The 21,523-nt window shown below is 57.2% G+C and overlaps 1 protein-coding gene across 2 annotated transcripts; it reads left to right on the plus strand.

Annotated features, from left to right (window-relative positions):
• The first annotated feature begins 1,162 nt into the window (after positions 1 to 1,162).
• LOC140473025 (tumor necrosis factor, alpha-induced protein 8-like protein 2 B) lies at positions 1,163 to 21,305 on the plus strand. Of its 2 annotated transcripts, none has more exons than XM_072567552.1 (2): positions 1,163 to 1,326; positions 20,527 to 21,305. In XM_072567552.1, the coding sequence occupies exon 2, from the start codon at positions 20,530 to 20,532 to the stop codon at positions 21,088 to 21,090; it is 561 nt and encodes a 186-aa protein (XP_072423653.1). In that variant the 5' UTR covers positions 1,163 to 1,326; positions 20,527 to 20,529; the 3' UTR covers positions 21,091 to 21,305. The 2 variants fall into 2 exon arrangements, with proteins under 2 accessions (XP_072423653.1, XP_072423652.1); XM_072567551.1 differs by lacking the exon at positions 1,163 to 1,326 and adding an exon at positions 5,931 to 6,077.
• The last annotated feature ends 218 nt before the right edge of the window (positions 21,306 to 21,523 follow it).

Below are 21,523 nucleotides of genomic sequence, written 5' to 3' on the forward strand. Positions count from 1 at the left end.
TCTCTGTCTGTCTGTCTCTCCCAGTCTTTCTCTCTCGGTGTTTCTGTTTGTCTCTCTCTCTCTCTCTCTCTCTGTCTCTCCCTGTCTCTCTCTCTCTCTCTCTCTCTCTCCTTCTCTCTGTCTGTCTGTCTCTCCCAGTTTTTCTCTCTCGGTGTTTCTGTTTGTCTCTCTCTCTCTCTCTCCCTGTCTCTCTCACTCTCTCTCTCTGTGTCTCTCCCCCTCTCTTTCTTCCCCCCTCTCTCTCTCTCTCTCCTTCTCCCCTAATACCCTTTCTGGAGTAGAGGACCATATTGGAGTTGTGCTGACTTATAAAATATTGAGGAAGAGGACACACTGACATGTCGAGCAGGAACTCTCGCCAAACAGGAGGCCATCCGGCCCATTGAGTCCGTGCTGTCACACTGACTGGACTCTCCAATCAGCCCCACTCCCACTCCCCCTGTTGTGAATCCTGCCCCTTTCCAGTCATACCCCTCCCTCCCGTTCTTCCCCCCCCCCCCCCCCCCCACCCCCAACCTTCCATCGAAATCTCCCTCTCACCATCCGGAACGTCTGGATTCAATCTCCCTCCTTCACCTTCCCCGACCTGAGACTTCTCTCGACTCTCTTTCTATCTCTCCGCACAAAACAAAACCAAAATCCCAATCCCTCCCCCCCCCCCCCCCACCCCCCGACGTTCCCGGCATCCGCTTCTGAGGAAATATCCCACTTTCCGAGTGTCTGCCGGCCCTCCTTCCGGAAGAGCTGGGGCCTAGAGTTGGACGAAAGCCTGAGGCCTAGAGATTTGCTCACGTCTACGCACTCCCTCTCTGTCTCTCCCCCAGCAGCGAAATGCAGAAAGCTCGGCATTAATACATCACCTGTCCGAGAAAATAAAAACAATCATAGTTTCTCAGGTCGTTGGTGGCAAAAATGAGGGAAATTAATCCGTCATTTCTGCCGTCAAGTCCCTGTTGGTGGTCAATCGCCTGCAAAGCCTGACAACAGCCACGGCCTACTCCCCGGGGAATTACTTCAGTCTCTGCTTCTGAAATTCCAAATGAAGGGTTAAGGATCGACAGTTGTGCCAACAAATTATCTAAATTTAGGGAAATTAGTGAACAATTTAATCTGTTGTAGGAAGGGCGTCAACGTTTAGCTGCCCTCTGTGAGGCCTACTTCGACACAAAGCCATATCCTCAATCTGCGATTCTGAGGGGCTGAAGTAATATTGTTTGTTTTTTTGTTGTTGTTTGTTGTGGGTTAAGGGAAATCCCTCTCTCTCACCAACCCCCCCCCCCAACCTCCGTTATTGGATGAAGGGCCTGAGCTCCAGGCCGGGATTCGGTAAGTGAATGGCTCGTTTTGGACAAGCCTCCCGAGAGGAGGTCAGGCCTGTTCAGCAGAAAGAAGGGAGGGCGGCATCAATCACAGACGTTTCCCCACTCGCTGTCGATGTCAGAGTGCCAGCAGGAGCAGGGGCTGGGTGTATCTGTGTTTGTGAGTGAGTGTGAGAGAGAGAGAGAGAGGGAGAGGGAGAGGGAGAGGAGACGTGTGTGCGTTGCTGAGTGTGTGACAGTGTGTGTGTGAGAGTGTGCGTGAACATAAGTGCGTCAGCATGTTTGAGGGAGTGTGTGAGTGTGTGGGGGTAGGAGAGGGTGAGAGTGAGTGTGTGAGTGTGAGCGTGAGTGTAAGTGAGCATGAGAATGTGACTGGGTGGAGGTGTGTGAGTGGGTGCGTGAGAGAGTGAGTATGAGAGTGAGAGTGAGTGGGTGTGAATGCGAGTGGGCGTGAGTGTGTGTGAGAGTGAGTGAGAGTGTGAGTGAGTGTGAGAGTGCGTGCAAGTGGGAGTGTGTGAGTGAGAGAGTGTGAGACTGTGAGAATAAGTGTGTGGGTGTGTGTGAGTGGGTATGTGTGTGTGTGTATATGTGACTGAGAGTGTGAAAGTGAGAGTGAGAATATGAGTGTGAGTGAGAGTTAGATTAAGTGTGAGAGTGTGAGTGGGCGTGTGTGGCAGTGAGTGTGAGTGCATTTGTGTGTGTGGGTGTGCATGTAAGTGAGTGCGAGAGAGAGTGTGTGAGCTAGTGGGTGTGAGTGAGAGAGAGTGTGAGAGTGAGAGAGTGTAAGCATGTGTGTCAAAGTGAGTGTAAGTGTGAGAGTGAATGAGTGGGTGTGAAGGTGAGTGGGCATGTGTGAGCAGGCATGTGAGAGTGAGAGTGTGAGAGTTTAGGTGTGAGTGAGTGGGTGTCGGTGTGTGTGAGGGTGAGAGTGAGACAGTGTGTGCGAGTGAGTGTGTGTGTGTGAGTGTGAGTGGGCATGTGTGTGAGTGAGTGTGCGAGTGGGTGTGTGAGTGAGTGTGAGGGTGTGTGAATGTGTGTGTGAGTGGGTGTGCGTGTACAAGAGAGTGTGAGAGAGCGTGAATGCGAGTGAGTGTGAGTGGGTGCGTGTGAGTGAGTGCGTGTGTTAGAGTATAAGTGAGTTTGTGTAAGTGTGAGTATCAGTGAGGGTGTGTAAGTGTGAGTGGGTGTGTCTGAGTGTGAGTGTGTGTTGGTATGTAAGAGTGTGAGCAGTTGTGAGTGTGAGTGTGTGGGTGAGAAAGTGTGTTTCAAAGTATGAGTCGGTATGTGTGTGAGAGTGAGTTTGAGTGAGTGTGTGTGATTGTGAGAGTGTAAGTGGGTATGTGTGAGTGAGTGTGAGTGAGAGTGTGCATGAGTGTGAGAGTATTTGTGTGTGTGTCAGTGAGTGTGTGTATGTGAGTGAGAGTGTGTGTGAGTGTGAGTATGTGCGCACATGAGGGTGTGAGTGTATGTTTGTGTGAGTGTGTGAGAGTGTGAGTATGTGTGGGTGTGGGTGTGGGTGTGTGTGAGTGTGAGAGTATATGAGAGTGAGTGTGTGACTGAGCGTGAGAGTGAGTGTGTGTGAGACTGAGTGTGTGTGAGAGACAGTGAGTGTCAGTATGAGTGAGCGTGAGTGTGTGAGTGTATGAGAGTGAGTGTGAGTGTGTGAGTGAGAGTGAGTGAGTGAGTGTGTGTGAGTGTGTGTGAGAGTGTGAGTGTTTATGTGTGTGTGTGAGAGTAGGTGTGTGTGCACAAGTGTGAGTGAGTGTGAGTGCGAGTGTGCGAGTGTGAATGTGTGTGTGTGAGTGTGTGTGAGTGCGAGTGAGAGAGTGTGTGAGAGAGTGTGATTGTGTAACTGAGTGAATATGAGTGAGTGTGAGACAGTGAGAATGAGTGTGAGTGTGCATGTGTAAGTGTGAGTGCGCATGTATGAGTGGGTGTGTGTGAGTGAGTGGGTGTGTGTGAGTGAGAGTGAGTATGAGTGGGCATGCGTGACAATGAGTGTGAATGTGTGAGAATGAGTGAGTGTGTGAGTGTGAGCAAGTGTGAGAGAGTGTGAGTGGGTGTGTGCGATGAACAGTGTGAGTGAGTGTGCTTGCGTGAATGTGCATGTATGTGTGAGCGTGAGTGGTTGTGTGTGACTGGGAGTGAGTGTGAGAGTGAGTGTGTGAGAGAGTGTGTGTGTTGAGTAGGTGTGAGTGAGCATGAGAGTGTATCAATGAATGTGTGAGTGAGTGTGTGTGAGAGAGTGAGTGTGACAGTGTGTGTGAGAGTGAGTGGGTGTATATGCATTTGAGTGAGAGAGAGAGTGAGTGAGAGTGAGTTTGTGTTTGTGTGAGAGTGAGTGTGTGTGTGTGTGATTGCTGGTGCAAATGAATGTGAGTGTGTGAGAGTGACTGTGAGTGTGTATGTGACAGTGTGTGTGTGAGTGAGAGTGAGTGTGAGTGATCGTGGGTTGGAGTGAGAGTGTGAGAGTGGGAATGTGTGTGTGAGTGTGTGTGTGTAAGTGAGTGTGAGTGAGTGGGTGTTTGTGTGTGGGTTGGTTGGAGTGAGAGTGTGAGAATGAGTGTGAGTGAGTGTATTTGTGAGTGTGTGAGAGAGTATATTGGTGAGAGTGAGTGTGAAAGTGTGTGTGTGAGTTTGAGCGTGTGTGTGTGTCTGAGTGTGAGCGTGTTGGTGTGTGATAGTGTGAGTGGGTGTGAGTGTGGGTGAGAGACTGTGAGTCTGAGAGTAAGAGTGAGAATGAGAATGTGTGTGTGAGTGAGAGTGAGTGTGAGTGTGAATGTGAATGTGTGTGAGTGTGTGTGTGCGTGTGTGTGGGTGTGAGTGTGAGAGTGTGTGAGTGTGAGTAAGAGTGAGTATGTGAGAGACAGCGTGTGTGAGAGACAGTGAGTGTAGGTCTGAGAGTATGAGATTAAGTGTGAGTGAGTGGGCGATAGTGGGTGTGAGTGTGTGTCAGTGAGTGTGTGAGTGAGAGTGAGTAAGAGTAAGTGAGTGTGAGAGTGTGTGAGTGAATGTGAGTCTGTGAGTGTGAATGAGTGTGAGTGGGTGGGTGTGTGAGTGTGAGACTGAGAGCGTGAGAGTGTGTGTGTGAGTGACTGATTGTGAGTGAGAGTGGGTGAGTGTAAGTGTGAGTGTGTGAGTGAGTGTATGTGAGTGACAAAGTGTGACAGTGTGTGTGTGTGTGAGAGTGAATGGGTGTGTGAGTGAGTCTGAGTGAGAGAGTGAGTGGGTGTGAGTGAGTGAGTGTGTGAGAGGGGGTGTGTGTGAGTGTGAGTGTGTGTTTGTGTGAGAGTGAGTGTGTGTGCAGGTGCAATTGAATGTGAGTGTGTGTGAGAGCGTGTGTGAAAGTGAGTGTGAAAGGGTGTGTGTGAGTGAGTGAGAGGGTGTGTGTGAGTGAGAGTGAGTATGAGTGTGACTGAGTGAGTGATTGTGTGTGGGTGTGAGTCTAAGTGAGTGTGAGTGAATGGGTGTATGTGGGTGTGTTGGTTGGAGTGAGACTGTGAGTCAGTGTGTTTGTGAATGAGTGTGTATGTGTGTGAGAGTGTGAGTGAGTGTGTGTGTGAGAGAGTGTGTAAGTGTCAGTGAGTGTGAGTGTGTGTAAGTGTGATTGAGTGTGTCTGAGTGGAGTCTGTGAGAGTGTGAGTGTGAGGGAGTGTGAATGTGTGTGAGAGTGCGAGTGAGTGTGTCTGTGTGAGAGAGTGTGTGTATGTCTGTGAGGGGGTGTGTGTAAGTGTCAGTGATTGAGAGTGTGTGTAAGTGTGAGTGGGTGTGTCTGAGTGTGAGTCTGTGAGAGTGTGAGTGTGAGGGAGTGTGAATGTGTGTGAGAGTGTGAGTGTGTCTGTGTGAGAGAGTGTGTGTGTGTCTGTGAGGGAGTGTGTGTAAGTGTCAGTGATTGTGAGTGTGTGTAAGTGTGAGTGGGTGTGTCTGAGTGTGAGTCTGTGAGAGTGTGAGTGTGAGGGAGTGTGAATGTGTGTGAGAGTGCGAGTAAGTGTGTGTGAGAGTGTGTGTGTGTCTGTGAGGGGGTGTGTGTAAGTGTCAGTGATTGTGAGTGTGTGTAAGTGTGAGTGGGTGTGTCTGAGTGTGAGTCTGTGAGAGTGTGAGTGTGTGTGAGTGTGAGAGTGTGTGATGGGGTTACACTTTGGAAAAGGCCCGGGGTGGGAAGGGTGGAGGGGGCCAGGTCTGGCCTGTTGGGCTGAGTGGCCTCCTCCCTTTCCCATCAGGGCTCTGGGCCAGCCCCTCTGGTAGAGCCGGTGGGCTGAGCGGCCTCACTCTGGGCCCTGGCAGGAAGGCTGCCCGCTCCGGGGGAACCCCATCCCCTCCCGCCTCGGTAAAAGGCGCTGCATTTGCCTGGCGCCCGTCAGTATGCGGGTGTGGGGGGGCGGGAGGGGCGGGGAGCTGCTTTCGGAGTGCGTCGGGGTTGGGGGGTGGGGAGGAGCAGCTCCTGTAGCGCGCAGTCCGATCCTGTGGCGACGTCGCCCAGGAAGGGGGAGGGAGGGGGAAGGGGGAGGGAGTTCGGCCGCAGGGAGGTGGAGCCGGGGAGGGGTTGGGTGGGGGGGGGGAGGGGGGGGGTGTGGGGAGGGAGGGAGGAGGCGAGGGCCTGGCACTGACGAACCTCTCCAGAAGAGCATCGACGGCGGGGGTTATCGAGCGGCCTGACTACCCCACCCGCCCCCCCACCCCCCTCACTCCCCCGTCAATGCCCCAAATCCAGGATCACGTTGGACACCGTACCCGCCGAACAAACCCCCTGAGCCTGAGGTAAGGACGCGCCAGCTCCCCATTCTCCCTCCCTGCACCCCCTTGGGGTGGTGGAAACACCGAGGTCTCTCAGAACAGGGCGGCCGTGACTTCCGCCCTCCTCCTGAGCGACCATCGCCTTGCCAACCGCCACAGGCCCAAGAGGCAGATTAATCACTCCAGAACCTTCCGCGTGGGGCTCACTCCTGGTCTCGGAACGCCGCTTAGAATCTGACGAGCTAATAAACTCTGGAGGCCGCCTGTGACCCGGGAGGCCCGACTCAGGGACGCCCAGCCTCGCCTTGGGCCTGTGTAGGCCGATCGAGCCTAAATTTAGGCCGATACTGCGGGAGCGCTAACTGGGGCACACCTTCTGCCCAAGCGCCGACTTGGACTGTTCTGTCGGTTGGAAGACAGTTGTCTTTCTTTCGTTTAACGGTGGAAGGGGGCCCCTGTTTTTCAGAGAGAGAGAGAACGAGGCGATGAGGTCAATGTGGTTTTGTTTAACCACATCCTTGGCCTGCCCTCTGTCAGGGAGTAGTCAGTGTGTGGCTTCAAAGACGTTAACGAGATGGCGGACCGGCTCAAACTGTCCCCCCCCACCCCCCCCATCCCAGGGACAGGGACAGCACGGGGTTAGATACAGAGTAAAGCTCCCTCTACACTGTCCCCCCCCCCATCCCAGGGACAGGGACAGCACAGGGTTAGATACAGAGTAAAGCTCCCTCTACACTGTCCCCCCCCATCCCAGGGACAGGGACAGCACGGGGTTAGATACAGAGTAAAGCTCCCTCTACACTGTCCCCCCCCCCATCCCAGGGACAGGGAGAGCACGGGGTTAGATACAGAGTAAAGCTCCCTCTACACTGTCCCCCCCCATCCCAGGGACAGGGACAGCAAGTGGTTAGAGACAGAGTAAAACTCTCTCTACACTCTCTCCCCCCCCATCCCAGGGACAGGGACAGCATGGGGTTAGATACAGAGTAAAGCTCCCTCTACACTGTCCCCCCCATCCCAGGGACAGGGACAGCAGAGAGTTAGATACAGAGTAAAGCTTCCTCTACATTGTCCCCCCCATCCCAGGGACAGGGACAGCACGGGGTTGGATACAGAGTAAAGCTCCCTCTACACTGTCCCCCCCCATCCCAGGGACAGGGACAGCACAGGGTTAGATACAGAGTAAAGCTCCATCTACACTGTCCCCTCTATCCCAGGGACAGGGACAGCACGGGGTTAGATACAGAGTAAAGCTCCCTCTACACTGTCCCCCCCATCCCAGGGACAGGGACAGCAGAGAGTTAGGTACAGAGTAAAGCTTCCTCTACATTGTCCCCCCCATCCCAGGGACAGGGACAGCACGGGGTTGGATACAGAGTAAAGCTCCCTCTACACTGTCCCACCAATCCCAGTGACAGCACGGGGTTAGATACAGAGTAAAGCTCCCTCTACACTCTCCCCCCACCATCCCAGGGACAGGGACAGCACGGAGTTAGATACAGAGTAAAGCTCCCTCTACACTGTCCCCCCCATCCCAGGGACAGGGACAGCACGGGGTTAGATAAAGAGTAAAGCTTTCTCTGCATTGTTCTCCATCACCCTCTCAACCTTCAGAGAATTAACATTGAGGGAGCGGGCACTGTGGGAGGGTCATTGCTGAGGGAGTGGGTGCTGTCGGAGGGTCAGTGCTGAGGGAATGGGTGCTGTCGGAGGGTCAGTGCTCAGTGAGTGGGCACTGTCGGAGGGTCAGTGCTGAGGGAGTGGGCGTTGTGGGAGGGTCAGTGCTGAGGGAGTGGGTGCTGTCGGAGGGTCAGTGCTGAGGGAGCTGGCACTGTCGGAGGGTCAGTGCTGAGGGAGCTGGCACTGTCGGAGGGTCAGTGCTGAGGGAGCTGGCACTGTCGGAGGGTCAGTGCTGTGGGAGTGGGCGCTGTGGGAGGGTCAGTGCTGAGGGAGTGGGTGCTGTGGGAGGGTCAGTGCTGAGGGAGTGGGCGCTGTGGGAGGGTCATTGCTGAGGGAGTGGGCGCTGTGGGAGGGTCATTGCTGAGGGAGTGGGCGCTGTGGGAGGGTCAGTGCTGAGGGAGTGGGCGCTGTGGGAGGGTCATTGCTGAGGGAGTGGGCGCTGTGGGAGGGTCAGTGCTGAGGGAGCGGGCACTGTCGGAGGGTCAGTGCTGAGGGAGTGGGCGCTGTGGGAGGGTCAGTGCTGAGGGAGCGGGCACTGTGGGAGGGTCAGTGCTGAGGGAGCGAGCGCTGTCGGAGGGTCAGTGCTGAGGGAGTGGGCGCTGTCGGAGGGTCAGTGCTGAGGGAGTGGGCGTTGTGGGAGGGTCAGTGCTGAGGGAGTGGGCGCTGTCAGTGGGTCAGTGCTGAGGGAGTGGGTGCTGTGGGAGGGTCAGTGCTGAGGGAGTGGGCGCTGTCGGAGGGTCAGTGCTGAGGGAGTGGGCGCTGTCGGAGGGTCAGTGCTGAGGGAGTGGGCGCTGTCGGAGGGTCAGTGCTGAGGGAGCGGGCGCTTTGGGAGGGTCAGTGCTGAGGGAGCGGGTGCTGTCGGAGGGTCAGTGCTGAGGGAGTGGGCGCTGTGGGAGGGTCAGTGCTGAGGGAGTGGGCGCTGTGGGATGGTCAGTGCTGAGGGAGCGGGTGCTGTCGGAGGGTCAGTGCTCAGTGAGTGGGCACTGTCGGAGGGTCAGTGCTGAGGGAGTGGGCATTGTGGGAGCGTCAGTGCTGAGGGAGTGGGCGCTGTCGGAGGGTCAGTGCTGAGGGAGAGGGCACTGTCGGAGGGTCAGTGCCGAGGGAGTGGGTGCTGTCAGAGGGTCAGTGCTGAGGGAGTGGGCGCTGTCGGAGGGTCAGTGCTCAGTGAGTGGGCACTGTCGGAGGGTCAGTGCTGAGGGAGTGGGCGTTGTGGGAGGGTCAGTGCTGAGGGAGTGGGTGCTGTCGGAGGGTCAGTGCTGAGGGAGCTGGCACTGTCGGAGGGTCAGTGCTGAGGGAGTGGGTGCTGTCGGAGGGTCAGTGCTGAGGGAATGGGTGCTGTCGGAGGGTCAGTGCTCAGTGAGTGGGCACTGTCGGAGGGTCAGTGCTGAGGGAGTGGGCGTTGTGGGAGGGTCAGTGCTGAGGGAGTGGGTGCTGTCGGAGGGTCAGTGCTGAGGGAGCTGGCACTGTCGGAGGGTCAGTGCTGAGGGAGCTGGCACTGTCGGAGGGTCAGTGCTGAGGGAGTGGGTGCTGTTGGAGGGTCAGTGCTCAGTGAGTGGGAACTGTCGGAGGGTCTGTGCTGAGGGAGCGGGCGCTGTGGGAGGGTCAGTGCTGAGGGAGTGGGCGCTGTCGGAGGGTCAGTGCTGAGGGAGTGGGCGCTGTCGGAGGGTCAGTGCTGAGGGAGTGGGTGCTGACGGAGGGACAGTGCTGAGGGAGTGGGTGCTGTCGGAGGGTCAGTGCTGAGGGAGTGGGTGCTGTCGGAGGGTCAGTGCTGAGGGAGTGGGTGCTGTGGGAGGGTCAGTGCTGAGGGAGTGGGCGCTGTCGTAGGGTCAGTGCTCAGTGAGTGGGCGCTGTCGGAGGGTCAGTGCTGAGGGAGCGGGTGCTGTGGGAGGGTCAGCGCTGAGGGAGCGGACGCTGTGGTAGGGTCAGCGCTGAGGGAGCGGGCGCTGTGGGAGGGTCAGTGGGGCCAATACATATCCCTTACCCTCCATGAAGATGGAATGCTTTTGTGTGGGAGCTTGCTGTGCACAAATGGACGACCGGGATTTACAGTAGGTGGAGCAGTGACCCATAACTGGCCATGAGGGGAGTCGGGACATTGTGAGGCAGGAGCTGGAGGAAAGGAGTTTGTTCATTGCCTGAGGATTGGCCAATGGCAACCAGCTGGTCTCTGGGGTGCGCCCAGTTACACAGGGTTGGGGGTTAGGGTCACGACCTTCAACCTCCATGGTTTTCCGGACCCCTGCTCCAAGACGCACCCAAATTCCCAGATTATATTTCCCAAGGGCATTCAGTTCTCAGACCCACTTGGTCTTCGATGGGAGGGTTCGGTATGTAGGGAAGAGGGTCGTTAGTCGGAGGGTAAGGTCCGGGGGGGGTTTGTTCATGTGAGGGTTGGGGCCTCAGGAGAGGGTTCTTTGATGGGAGGTTCGGGGTAGAGAGATTGGGTCTTTGAGGGGGAGGATTGGGGCGTAAAGCTTGAATCTTTGAGGGGGAGGGTCAAGGCATAGAGGTTGGGTCTTTGAGGGGGTGGGTTGGGGCATAGAGGTTGGGTCTTTGAGGGAGAGGGTTGGGGCATAAAGATTGGGCCTTTGAGGGGGAGTGTTGGGGCAGAGAAGTTGGGTCTGAGGGGGAGTGTTGGACTATAGAGATTAGGTATTTGAGGGGGTGGGTTGGGGCGTAGAGATTGGGTCTTTGAGGGGGAGTGTTGGACTATAGAGATTGGGTCTTTGAGGGGGAGGGTTGTGGCGTAGAGGTTGGGTCTTTGAGGGGGAGGGTTGCGGCGTAGAGGTTGGGTCTTTGAGGGGGAGGGTTGTGGCGTAGAGGTTGGGTCTTTGAGGGGGAGGGTTGTGGCGTAGAGGTTGGGTCTTTGAGGGGGAGGGTTGTGGTGTAGAGGTTGGGTCTTTGAGTGGGAGTGTTGGACATAGAGATTGGGTCTTTGAGGGGGTGGGTTGGGGCGTAGAGGTTGGGTCTTTGTGGGGGAGGGTTGTGGCGTAGAGGTTGGGTCTTTGAGGGGGAGGGTTGGAGCGTAGAGATTGGGTCTTTGATGGGGAGGGTTGGGGCGTAGAGGTTGGGTCTTTGAGTGGGAGTGTTGGAGCGTAGAGGTTGGGTCTTTGAGGGGGAGCGTTGGGGCGTAAAGCTTGGGTCTTTGAGGGGAAGGGTCAAGGCTTAGAGGTTGGGTCTTTGAAGTGGTGGGTTGGGGCGTAGAGATTGGGCCTTTGACGGGGAGTGTTGGGGCGTAGAGATTGGGTCTTTGAGGGGGTGGGTTGGGGCATAAAGATTGGGCCTTTGACGAGGAGTGTTGGGGCGTAGAGATTGGGTCATTGAGGGGGAGTGTTGGACTATAGAGATTGGGTCTTTGAAGGGATGGGTTGGGGCGGGGCGTAGAGATTGGGTCTTTGAGGGGGTGGGTTGGGGCATAGAAGTTGGGTCTTTGAGGGAGAGTGTTGGGGCATAGAGATTGGGTCTTTGAGGGGGAGTGTTGGACTGTCGAGATTGGGTCTTTGAGGGGGAGTTTTGGAGCGTAGAGGTTGGATCTTTGAGGGCGAGGGTTGGGGTGTCGAGGTTGGGTCTTTGAGGGAGTAGGTTGGAGCGTAGATGTTGTGTCTTTGAGGGGGAGGGTTAGGGTGTAAAGATTGGGTCATTGAGGGGGAGTGTTGGAGTGTAGAGATTGGGTCTTTGAGGGGGAGTGTTGGGGCATAGAGGTTGGGTCTTTGTGGAGGAGGGTTGTGGCGTAGAGGTTGGGACTTTGAGGGGGAGGGTTGCGACATAGAGGTTGGGCCTTTGAGGGGGAGGGGGAGGGCGTAGAGGTTGGATCTTTGAGGTAGACTGTTGGGGCGTAGAGGTTGGATCTTTGAGGGAGAGGGTTGGAGTGTCGATGTTGGGTCTTTGAGGGGAGGATTGGAGCGTAGAGGTTGGGTCTTTGAGGGCGAGGGTCAAGGCATAGAGGTTGGGTCTTTGAGGGGGTGGGTTGGGGCGTAGAGGTTGGGTCTTTGAGGGGGCAGGCTGGGGCATAGAGGTTGGGCCTTTGAGGGGGAGGGGGAGGGCGTAGAGGTTGGATCTTTGAGGGAGAGGGCTGGGGCATAGAGGTTGGGCCTTTGAGGGGGAGGGGGAGGGCGTAGAGGTTGGATCTTTGAGGGGGTGGGTTGGTGCGTAGAGATTGGATCTTTTAGGGGGGTGGGTTGGGGCGTAGAGATTGGATCTTTGAGGGGGAGAGTTGGAGCGTAGAGGTTGGGTCTTTGAGGGAGACTGTTGGGGCATAGAGATTGGGTCTTTGAGGGGGAGTGTTGGACTGTCGAGATTGGGTCTTTGAGGGGGTGGGTTGGGGCGTAGAGGTTGTGTCTTTGAGGGGGAAGGTTGGAGCGTAAAGATTGGGCCTTTGAGGGGGAGTGTTGGGCCGTAGAGATTGGGTCTTTGAGGGGATGGGTTGGGGCGTAGAGGTTAGGTAATTGAGGCGGAGTGTTGGAGCGTAGAGGTTGGGTCTTTGAGGGCGAGGGTTGGGGCGTAGTTGTTGGGTTTTGAGGGTTGGGTTGGGGCGTAGAGGTTGGGTCTTTGAGGGGGAGTGTTGGGGCGTAGAGATTGGGTCTTTGAGGAGGAGTGTTTGGGCATAGAGGATGGGTCTTTGTGGGGGAGGGTTGTGGCGTAGAGGTTGTGTCTTTGAGGGGTTGGGTTGGGGCATAGAGATTGAGTCTTTGAGGGGGTGGGTTGGGGCATAGAAGTTGGGTCTTTGAGGAGGAGTGTTTGGGCGTAGAGTTTGGGTCCTTGTGGGGGAGGGTTGTGGCTTAGAGGTTGGATCTTTGAGGGGTTGGATTGGGGCGTGGAGGTTGGGTCTTTTAGGGGGAGGGTTGGGGTATAGAGGTTGGGTCTTTGAGGGAGAGTGTTGGGGCGTAGTTGTTGGGTCTTTGATGGGGAGGGATGGGGCGTAGAGATTGGGTCTTTGAGGGAGTGGGTTGGGGCATAGAGAGTGGGTCTTTGAGGGGGAGTGTTGGACTGTAGAGATTGGGTCTTTGAGGGGGTGGGTTGGGGCATAGAGGTTGGGTCTTTGAGGGAGAGGGTTGGGGTATAGAGGTTAGGTCTTTGAGGGGGTGGGTTAGGGCGTAGAGGTTAGGTAATTGAGGCGGAGTGTTGGAGCGTAGAGGTTGGGTCTTTGAGGGCGAGGGTTGGGGCGTAGTTGTTGGGTCTTTGAGGGGTTGGGTTGGGGCGTAGAGGTTGGGTCTTTGAGGGGTTGGGTTGGAGCGTAGAGATTGGGTCTTTGAGGAGGAGTGTTTGGGCGTAGAGGTTGGGTCCTTGTGGGGGAGGGTTGTGGCTTAGAGGTTGGATCTTTGAGGGGTTGGATTGGGGCGTGGAGGTTGGGTCTTTTAGGGGGAGGGTTGGGGTATAGAGGTTGGGTCTTTGAGGGAGAGTGTTGGGGCGTAGTTGTTGGGTCTTTGATGGGGACGGATGGGGCGTAGAGATTGGGTCTTTGAGGGAGTGGGTTGGGGCATAGAGAGTGGGTCTTTGAGGGGGAGTGTTGGACTGTAGAGATTGGGTCTTTGAGGGGGTGGGTTGGGGCATAGAGGTTGGGTCTTTGAGGGAGAGGGTTGGGGTATAGAGGTTAGGTCTTTGAGGGGGTGGGTTAGGGCGTAGAGGTTAGGTAATTGAGGTGGAGTGTTGGAGCGTAGAGGTTGGGTCTTTGAGGGCGAGGGTTGGGGCGTAGTTGTTGGGTCTTTGAGGGGTTGGGTTGGGGCGTAGAGGTTGGGTCTTTGAGGGGTTGGGTTGGAGCGTAGAGATTGGGTCTTTGAGGAGGAGTGTTTGGGCGTAGAGGTTGGGTCCTTGTGGGGGAGGGTTGTGGCTTAGAGGTTGGATCTTTGAGGGGTTGGATTGGGGCGTGGAGGTTGGGTCTTTTAGGGGGAGGGTTGGGGTATAGAGGTTGGGTCTTTGAGGGAGAGTGTTGGGGCGTAGTTGTTGGGTCTTTGATGGGGAGGGATGGGGCGTAGAGATTGGGTCTTTGAGGGAGTGGGTTGGGGCATAGAGAGTGGGTCTTTGAGGGGGAGTGTTGGACTGTAGAGATTGGGTCTTTGAGGGGGTGGGTTGGGGCATAGAGGTTGGGTCTTTGAGGGAGAGGGTTGGGGTATAGAGGTTAGGTCTTTGAGGGGGTGGGTTAGGGCGTAGAGGTTAGGTAATTGAGGCGGAGTGTTGGAGCGTAGAGGTTGGGTCTTTGAGGGCGAGGGTTGGGGCGTAGTTGTTGGGTCTTTGAGGGGTTGGGTTGGGGCGTAGAGGTTGGGTCTTTGAGGGGTTGGGTTGGAGCGTAGAGATTGGGTCTTTGAGGAGGAGTGTTTGGGCGTAGAGGTTGGGTCCTTGTGGGGGAGGGTTGTGGCTTAGAGGTTGGATCTTTGAGGGGTTGGATTGGGGCGTGGAGGTTGGGTCTTTTAGGGGGAGGGTTGGGGTACAGAGGTTGGGTCTTTGAGGGAGAGTGTTGGGGTGTAGTTGTTGGTTCTTTGATGGGGAGGGATGGGGCGTAGAGATTGGGTCTTTGAGGGAGTGGGTTGGGGCGTAGGGGTTGGGTCTTTGAGTGGGGGTGTTGGGGCATAGATTTGGGTCTTTGAGGGGTTGGGTTGGGGCGTAGAGGTTGGGTCTTTGAGGGGTTGGGTTGGAGCGTAGAGATTGGGTCTTTGAGGAGGAGTGTTTGGGCGTAGAGGTTGGGTCCTTGTGGGGGAGGGTTGTGGCTTAGAGGTTGGATCTTTGAGGGGTTGGATTGGGGCGTGGAGGTTGGGTCTTTTAGGGGGAGGGTTGGGGTACAGAGGTTGGGTCTTTGAGGGAGAGTGTTGGGGTGTAGTTGTTGGTTCTTTGATGGGGAGGGATGGGGCGTAGAGATTGGGTCTTTGAGGGAGTGGGTTGGGGCGTAGGGGTTGGGTCTTTGAGTGGGGGTGTTGGGGCATAGATTTGGGTCTTTGAGGGGTTGGGTTGGGGCGTAGAGGTTGGGTCTTTGAGGGGTTGGGTTGGAGCGTAGAGATTGGGTCTTTGAGGAGGAGTGTTTGGGCGTAGAGGTTGGGTCCTTGTGGGGGAGGGTTGTGGCTTAGAGGTTGGATCTTTGAGGGGTTGGATTGGGGCGTGGAGGTTGGGTCTTTTAAGGGGAGGGTTGGGGTACAGAGGTTGGGTCTTTGAGGGAGAGTGTTGGGGTGTAGTTGTTGGTTCTTTGATGGGGAGGGATGGGGCGTAGAGATTGGGTCTTTGAGGGAGTGGGTTGGGGCGTAGGGGTTGGGTCTTTGAGTGGGGGTGTTGGGACATAGATTTGGGTCTTTGAGGGGGTGGGTTGGGGCGTAGGGGTTGGGTCTTTGAGTGGGGGTGTTGGGGCATAGAGGTTGGGTCTTTGTGGAGGAGGGTTGTGGTGTAGAGGTTGGGTCTTTGAGGGGGAGCATTGGGGCGTAAAGGTTGGATCTTTGAGGGGGAGGGTTGGAGCGTAAAGATTGGGCCTTTGAGGGGGAGTGTTGGGCCGTAGAGATTGGGTCTTTGAGGGGGTGGGTTGGTGCGTAGTTGTTGGGTCTTTGAGGGGGAGGGTTGGGGCGGAGAGGTTGGGTCTTTGAGGGGGAGTGTTGGGGCATAGAGGATGGGTCTTTGTGGGGGAGTGTTGGGGCATAGAGGATGGGTCTTTGTGGGGGAGGGTTGTGGCATAGAGATTGAGTCTTTGAGAGGGGTGGGTTGGGGCATAGAAGTTGGGTCTTTGAGGAGGAGTGTTTGGGCGTAGAGGTTGGATCCTTGTGGGGGAGGGTTGTGGCTTAGAGGTTGGATCTTTGAGGGGTTGGATTGGGGCGTGGAGGTTGGGTTTTTTAGGGGGAGGGTTGGGGTATAGAGGTTGGGTCTTTGAGGGAGAGTGTTGGGGCGTAGTTGTTGGGTCTTTGGTGGGGAGGGATGGGGCGTAGAGATTGGGTCTTTGAGGGAGTGGGTTGGGGCGTAGGGGTTGGGTCTTTGAGTGGGGGTGTTGGGGCATAGAGATTGGGTCTTTGAGGGGGTGGGTTGGGGTGTAGGGGTTGGGTCTTTGAGTGGGGGTGTTGGGGCATAGAGGTTGGGTCTTTATGGAGGAGGGTTTTGGTGTAGAGGTTGGGTCTTTAAGGGGGAGGGTTTGGGCGTAGAGGTTGGATCTTTGAGGAGGAGGATTGGAGCGTAGAGGTTGAGTCTTTGAGGGGGTGGGTTGGCGCGTAAAGCTTGGGTCTTTGAGTTGGAGGGTCAAGGCATAGAGGTTGGGTCTTTGATGGGGTGGGTTGGGGCGTAGAGGTTGGGTCTTTGAGGGGGAGTGTTGGGCGTAGAGATTGGGTCTTTGAGGGGGAGGGTTGCGGCGTAGAGGTTGGGTCTTTTAGTGGGATTGTTGGTGCGTAGAGGTTGGGTCGTTGAGGGGGAGTGTTGGGGCATATAGGTTGGATCTTTGAGGGGGAGGGTTGGTGCGTAGACATTGGGTCTTTGAGGGGGAGGCTTGGGGGCGTAAAGATTGGGCCTTTGAGGGGGAGTGTTGGACTATAGTGTTTGGGTCTTTGAGGGGGTGGGTTGTGGTGTAGAGGTTGGGTCTTTGCAGGAGAGGGTTGGGGTGTAGAGTTTGGGTATTTGAGGGGGTGGGTTGGGGCGTAGAGATTGGGTATTTGAGGGGGAGGGTTGGGGTGTAGGGGTTGGGTCTTTGAGTGGGGGTGTTGGGGCATAGAGATTGGGTCTTTGAGGGGGTGGGTTGGGGTGTAGAGGTTGGGTCTTTGAGTGGGGGTGTTGGGGCATTGAGTTTGGGTATTTGAGGGGGGGTGTGTTGGGGCGTAGAGGTTGGGTCTTTGAGAGGGAATGGTTGGGGCGTAAAGATTGGGTCTTTGAGGGGGAGTGTTAGGGTGTAGGGGTTGGGTCTTTGAGGGGGAGTGTTGGGGCGTAAAGATTGGGCCTTTGAGGGGGAGTGTTGGGGTGTAGGGGTTGGGTCTTTGAGGGGGAGTGTTGGGGCGTAAAGATTGGGTCTTTGAGGGAGAGTGTTGGAGCGTAGAGGTTGGGTCTTTGAGGGGGTGGGTTGGGGTGTAGAGGTTGGGTCTTTGAGGGGGAGGGTTGGGGCATTGAGTTTGGGTCTTTGAAGGGGAGGGTTGGAGCGTAGAGTTTGGGTCTTTGAGGGGGAGGGTTGGAGCGTAGAGGTTGTGTCTTTGAGGGGTTGCGTTGAGGGGTAGGGATTTGTTCTTTGAGGGGGAGGGTTAGGGCATAGAGTTTGGGTCTTTGAGGGGGGGTGGGTTGGGGCGTAGAGGTTGGGTCTTTGAGGCGGCGTGTTGTTGCATAGAGGTTGGGTCTTTGAGGGGGAGCGTTAGGGCGTAGAGGTTGGGTCTTTGAGGGGGAGCGTTAGGGCGTAGAGGTTGTGTCTTTGAGGGGGAGCGTTAGGGCGTAGAGGTTGTGTCTTTGAGGGGGAGCGTTAGGGCGTAGAGGTTGGGTCTTTGAGGCGGTGTGTTGGGGCGTCGAGGTTGGGTCTTTGAGGGGGAGTGTTGGGGCGTAGAGGTTGGGTCTTTGAGGGGGAGTGTTGGGGTGTAGAGGTTGGGTCTTTGAGGGGGAGTGTTGGGGCGTCGAGGTTGGGTCTTTGAGGGGGAGCGTTAGGGCGTAGAGGTTGGGTCTTTGAGGGGGAGTGTTAGGGCGTCGAGGTTGGGTCTTTGCGGAGGAGGGTTGGGTCGTAGAGGTTGGGGCTTTGAGGGGGAGTGTGGGGCGTAGAGGTTGGGGCTTTGAGGGGGAGTGTTGGGGCGTAGAGGTTGGGGCTTTGAGGGGGAGTGTTGGGGCGTAGAGGTTGGGGCTTTGAGGGGGGGTGTGGGGCGTAGAGGTTGGGGCTTTGAGGGGGAGTGTTGGGGCGTAGAGGTTGGGGCTTTGAGGGGGAGTGTTGGGGCGTAGAGGTTGGGTCTTTGAGGGGGAGGGTTGGTGCGTAGAGATTGGGTCTTTGAGGGGGATGGTTGGGGCGTAGAGGTTGGGTCTTTGAGGGGGAGGGTTGGGGCGTAGAGGTTGGGTCTTTGAGGGGGTGTGTTGAGGCGTGGAGGTTGGGGCTTTGAGGGGGAGGGTTGGGGCGTAGAGATTGGGTCTTTGAGTGGGAGGGTTGGGGCGTAGAGGTTGGGTCTTTGAGGGGGAGTGTTGGGGCGTAGAGGTTGGGGTTTTGAGGGGGAGGGTTGGGGCGTAGAGGTTGGGTCTTTGAGGGGGAGGGTTGGGGCGTAGAGATTGGGTCTTTGAGGGGGAGTGTTGGGGCGTAGAGGTTGGGGTTTTGAGGGGGAGGGTTGGGGCGTAGAGGTTGAGGCTTTGAGGGGGAGTGTTGGGGCGTAGAGGTTGGGTCTTTGAGGGGGAGGGTTGGGGCGTAGAGGTTGGGTCTTTGAGGGGGAGCGTTGGGGCGTAGAGGTTGGGTCTTTGAGGGGGAGTGTTGGGGCGTAGAGGTTGGGTCTTTGAGGGGGAGGGTTGGGGCGTAGAGGTTGGGTCTTTGAGGGGGAGTGTTGGGGCGTAGAGGAGGGGGCTTTGAGGGGGAGGGTTGGGGCGTGGAGGTTGGGTCTTTGAGGGGGAGTGTTGGGGCGTAGAGGTTGGGTCTTTGAGGGGGAGGGTTGGGGCGTAGAGGTTGGGTCTTTGAGGCGGCGTGTTGTTGCATAGAGGTTGGGTCTTTGAGGGGGAGCGTTAGGGCGTAGAGGTTGGGTCTTTGAGGGGGAGCGTTAGGGCGTAGAGGTTGGGTCTTTGAGGGGGAGCGTTAGGGCGTAGAGGTTGTGTCTTTGAGGGGGAATGTTAGGGCGTAGAGGTTGGGTCTTTGAGGGGGAGTGTTGGGGCGTAGAGGTTGGGTCTTTGAGGGGGAGCGTTGGGCGTAGAGGTTGGGTCTTTGAGGGGGAGGGTTAGGGCGTAGAGATTGGGTCTTTGAGGGGGAGGGTTGGGGCCTAGAGATTGGGTCTTTGAGGGGGAGTGTTGGGGCGTAGAGGTTGGGTCTTTGAGGGGGAGGGTTAGGGCGGAGAGGTTGGGTCTTTGAGGCGGTGTGTTGGGGCGTAGAGGTTGGGTCTTTGAGGGGGCGTGTTGGGGCGTCGAGGTTGGGTCTTTGAGGGGGCGTGTTGGGGTGTCGAGGTTGGGTCTTTGAGGGGGAGTGTTGGGGCATAGAGATTGGGTCTTTGAGGGGGAGCGTTATGGCGTAGAGGTTGTGTCTTTGAGGGTGAGCGTTAGGGCGTAGAGGTTGTGTCTTTGAGGGGGAGCGTTAGGGCGTAGAGGTTGGGTCTTTGAGGCGGTGTGTTGGGGCGTAGAGGTTCGGTCTTTGAGGGGGCGTGTTGGGGCGTCGAGGTTGGGTCTTTGAGGGGGAGTGTTGGGGCGTAGAGATTGGGTCTTTGAGGGGGAGTGTTGGGGCGTCGAGGTTGGGTCTTTGAGGGGGAGTGTTGGGGCGTAGAGATTGGGTCTTTGAGGGGGAGCGTTAGGGCGTAGAGGTTGGGTCTTTGAGGGGGAGTGTTGGGGCGTAGAGGTTGGGTCTTTGAGGCGGTGTGTTGGGACGTAGAGGTTGGGTCTTTGAGGGGGAGTGTTAGGGCGTAGAGGTTGGGTCTTTGAGGGGGAGTGTTGGGGCGTAGAGGTTGGGTCTTTGAGGCGGTGTGTTGGGACGTAGAGGTTGGGTCTTTGAGGGGGAGTGTTAGGGCGTAGAGGTTGGGTCTTTGAGGGGGAGTATTGGGGCGTAGAGGCTGGGTCTTTGAGGGGGCGTGTTGGGGCGTAGAGGTTGGGTCTTTGAGGCGGAGTATTGGGGCGTAGAGGCTGGGTCTTTGAGGGGGTGAGTTGGGACGTAGAGGTTGGGTCTTTGAGGCGGAGTATTGGGGCGTAGAGGTTGGGTCTTTGAGGGGACGAGTTGGGACGTAGAGGTTGGGTCTTTGAGGGGGCGAGTTGGGACGTAGAGGTTGGGTCTTTGAGGCGGAGTATTGGGGCGTAGAGGTTGGGTCTTTGAGGGGGAGTGTTGGGGCGTAGAGGCTGGGTCTTTGAGGGGGCGTGTTGGGGCGTAGAGGTTGGGTCTTTGAGGGGGAGTGTTGGGGCGTAGAGGTTGGGTCTTTGAGGGGGAGTGTTGGGACGTAGAGGTTGGGTCTTTGAGGCGGAGTATTGGGGCGTAGAGGCTGGGTCTTTGAGGGGGAGTGTTGGGGCGTAGAGGCTGGGTCTTTGAGGGGGCGTAGAGGTTGGGTCTTTGAGGGGGAGTGTTGGGGCGTAGAGGTTGGGTCTTTGAGGGGGAGTGTTGGGACGTAGAGGTTGGGTCTTTGAGGCGGAGTATTGGGGCGTAGAGGTTGGGTCTTTGAGGGGGAGTGTTGGGGCGTAGAGGTTGGGTCTTTGAGGCGGAGTATTGGGGCGTAGAGGTTGGGTCTTTGAGGGGGAGTGTTGGGGCGTAGAGGTTGGGTCTTTGAGGGGGAGTGTTGGGGCGTAGAGGTTGGGTCTTTGAGGGGGAGTGTTGGGACGTAGAGGTTGGGTCTTTGAGGGGGAGTGTTGGGACGTAGAGGTTGGGTCTTTGAGGCGGAGTATTGGGGCGTAGAGGCTGGGTCTTTGAGGGGGAGTGTTGGGGCGTAGAGGCTGGGTCTTTGAGGGGGCGTGTTGGGGCGTAGAGGTTGGGTCTTTGAGGGGGAGTGTTGGGGCGTAGAGGCTGGGTCTTTGAGGGGGAGTGTTGGGACGTAGAGGTTGGGTCTTTGAGGCGGAGTATTGGGGCGTAGAGGCTGGGTCTTTGAGGGGGAGCGTTGGGGCGTAGAGGCTGGGTGCCGGATTCGGTTGCGGGAGCGGGGGACGCCTTGCTCGCGGTGGTCCATCGACGGCCATCTTGACTCTCCCTCCCTCCCCCTCCCTCTCTCTCACTCGGCAGGAAATGGAGTCCATCAGTTCCAAGGACCTTGCCATGAAGGCCCAGAAGAAGATCCTGAGCCGCTTGGCCAACAAGTCGCTGGCGCAGCTGCTGATCGACGACACCAGCGCCGAGATCCTGGACGAGCTCTACCGCGTCTCCAAGGAGTTCACCGGCAGCCGGGCGGAGTCGCAGAAGGTGCTGAAGAACCTGGTGAAGGTGGCGGTGAAGATCGGCGTGCTCTTCCGGCACCGGCAGTTCAGCGAGAGCGAGCTGGGGCTGGCCGGCGAGTTCCGGCGCAAGCTGAGGCAGGGCGCCATGACCGCCATCAGCTTCCACGAGGTGGCGTTCACCTTCGAGGCGCCGGTGCTGACCGCCCTGCTCCGGGACAGCCGGGACCTCCTGCTGCGGCTGGTGGAGGGCCACCTCACCGCCAAGTCCCTGGGCCGCGTCCGGCACGTCTTCGACCACTTCGGCGACGGGCAGCTCCTCGGCCGGCTCTACGGTGAGCAGGACCCTTACCGGGCCCACCTGCAGAAGATCTGCGACGGCTTAGGGAAGCTATTGGAGGACGGCACGTTGTAGGGGTGGGGGGGAATGGCGACAGCGCCAGGGCCCGCCGAGGACACAAGGGGGGGGTGGGGGACAATGAATGGACGCCCGCCGCGGCGGCACCCCCGAGAGGGGAGGGTTTAACCGCCAGCGTCCTGCGCGGGATTATCTTGTAGCCTCTCCGAGGCACCGCAACGCACCGGCGTATCACCAGAATAAAAGGCACTGCATACTTCCGCCTGCTCGCATCCACCGCGCCTGGACCTTATGGCACCACACGGCACAGAAACAGACCCTTCGGCCCATCTCATCCATGCCGACCCGATATGCTGGATTCTTCCAGTCCCAGTTGCCAGCACTTGGCCCATATCCCTCCAAACCCTTCCTATTCATGTCCCCATCCCGATGCCTTTTCAATGTTGTCATTGTCCCAGCCTCCACCACTTCCTCTGGCAGCTCGTTCCAC

Source organism: Chiloscyllium punctatum, unplaced genomic scaffold, assembly GCF_047496795.1.
Source record: "Chiloscyllium punctatum isolate Juve2018m unplaced genomic scaffold, sChiPun1.3 scaffold_500, whole genome shotgun sequence".
In the NCBI taxonomy this organism is placed as follows: Eukaryota; Metazoa; Chordata; class Chondrichthyes; order Orectolobiformes; family Hemiscylliidae; genus Chiloscyllium; species Chiloscyllium punctatum.

What these genes read in the sequence shown, in the direction of transcription:
- LOC140473025 (XM_072567552.1), top strand. Translation starts at nt 20,530, where the DNA reads ATGGAGTCCATCAGTTCCAAGGACCTTGCCATGAAGGCCCAGAAGAAG.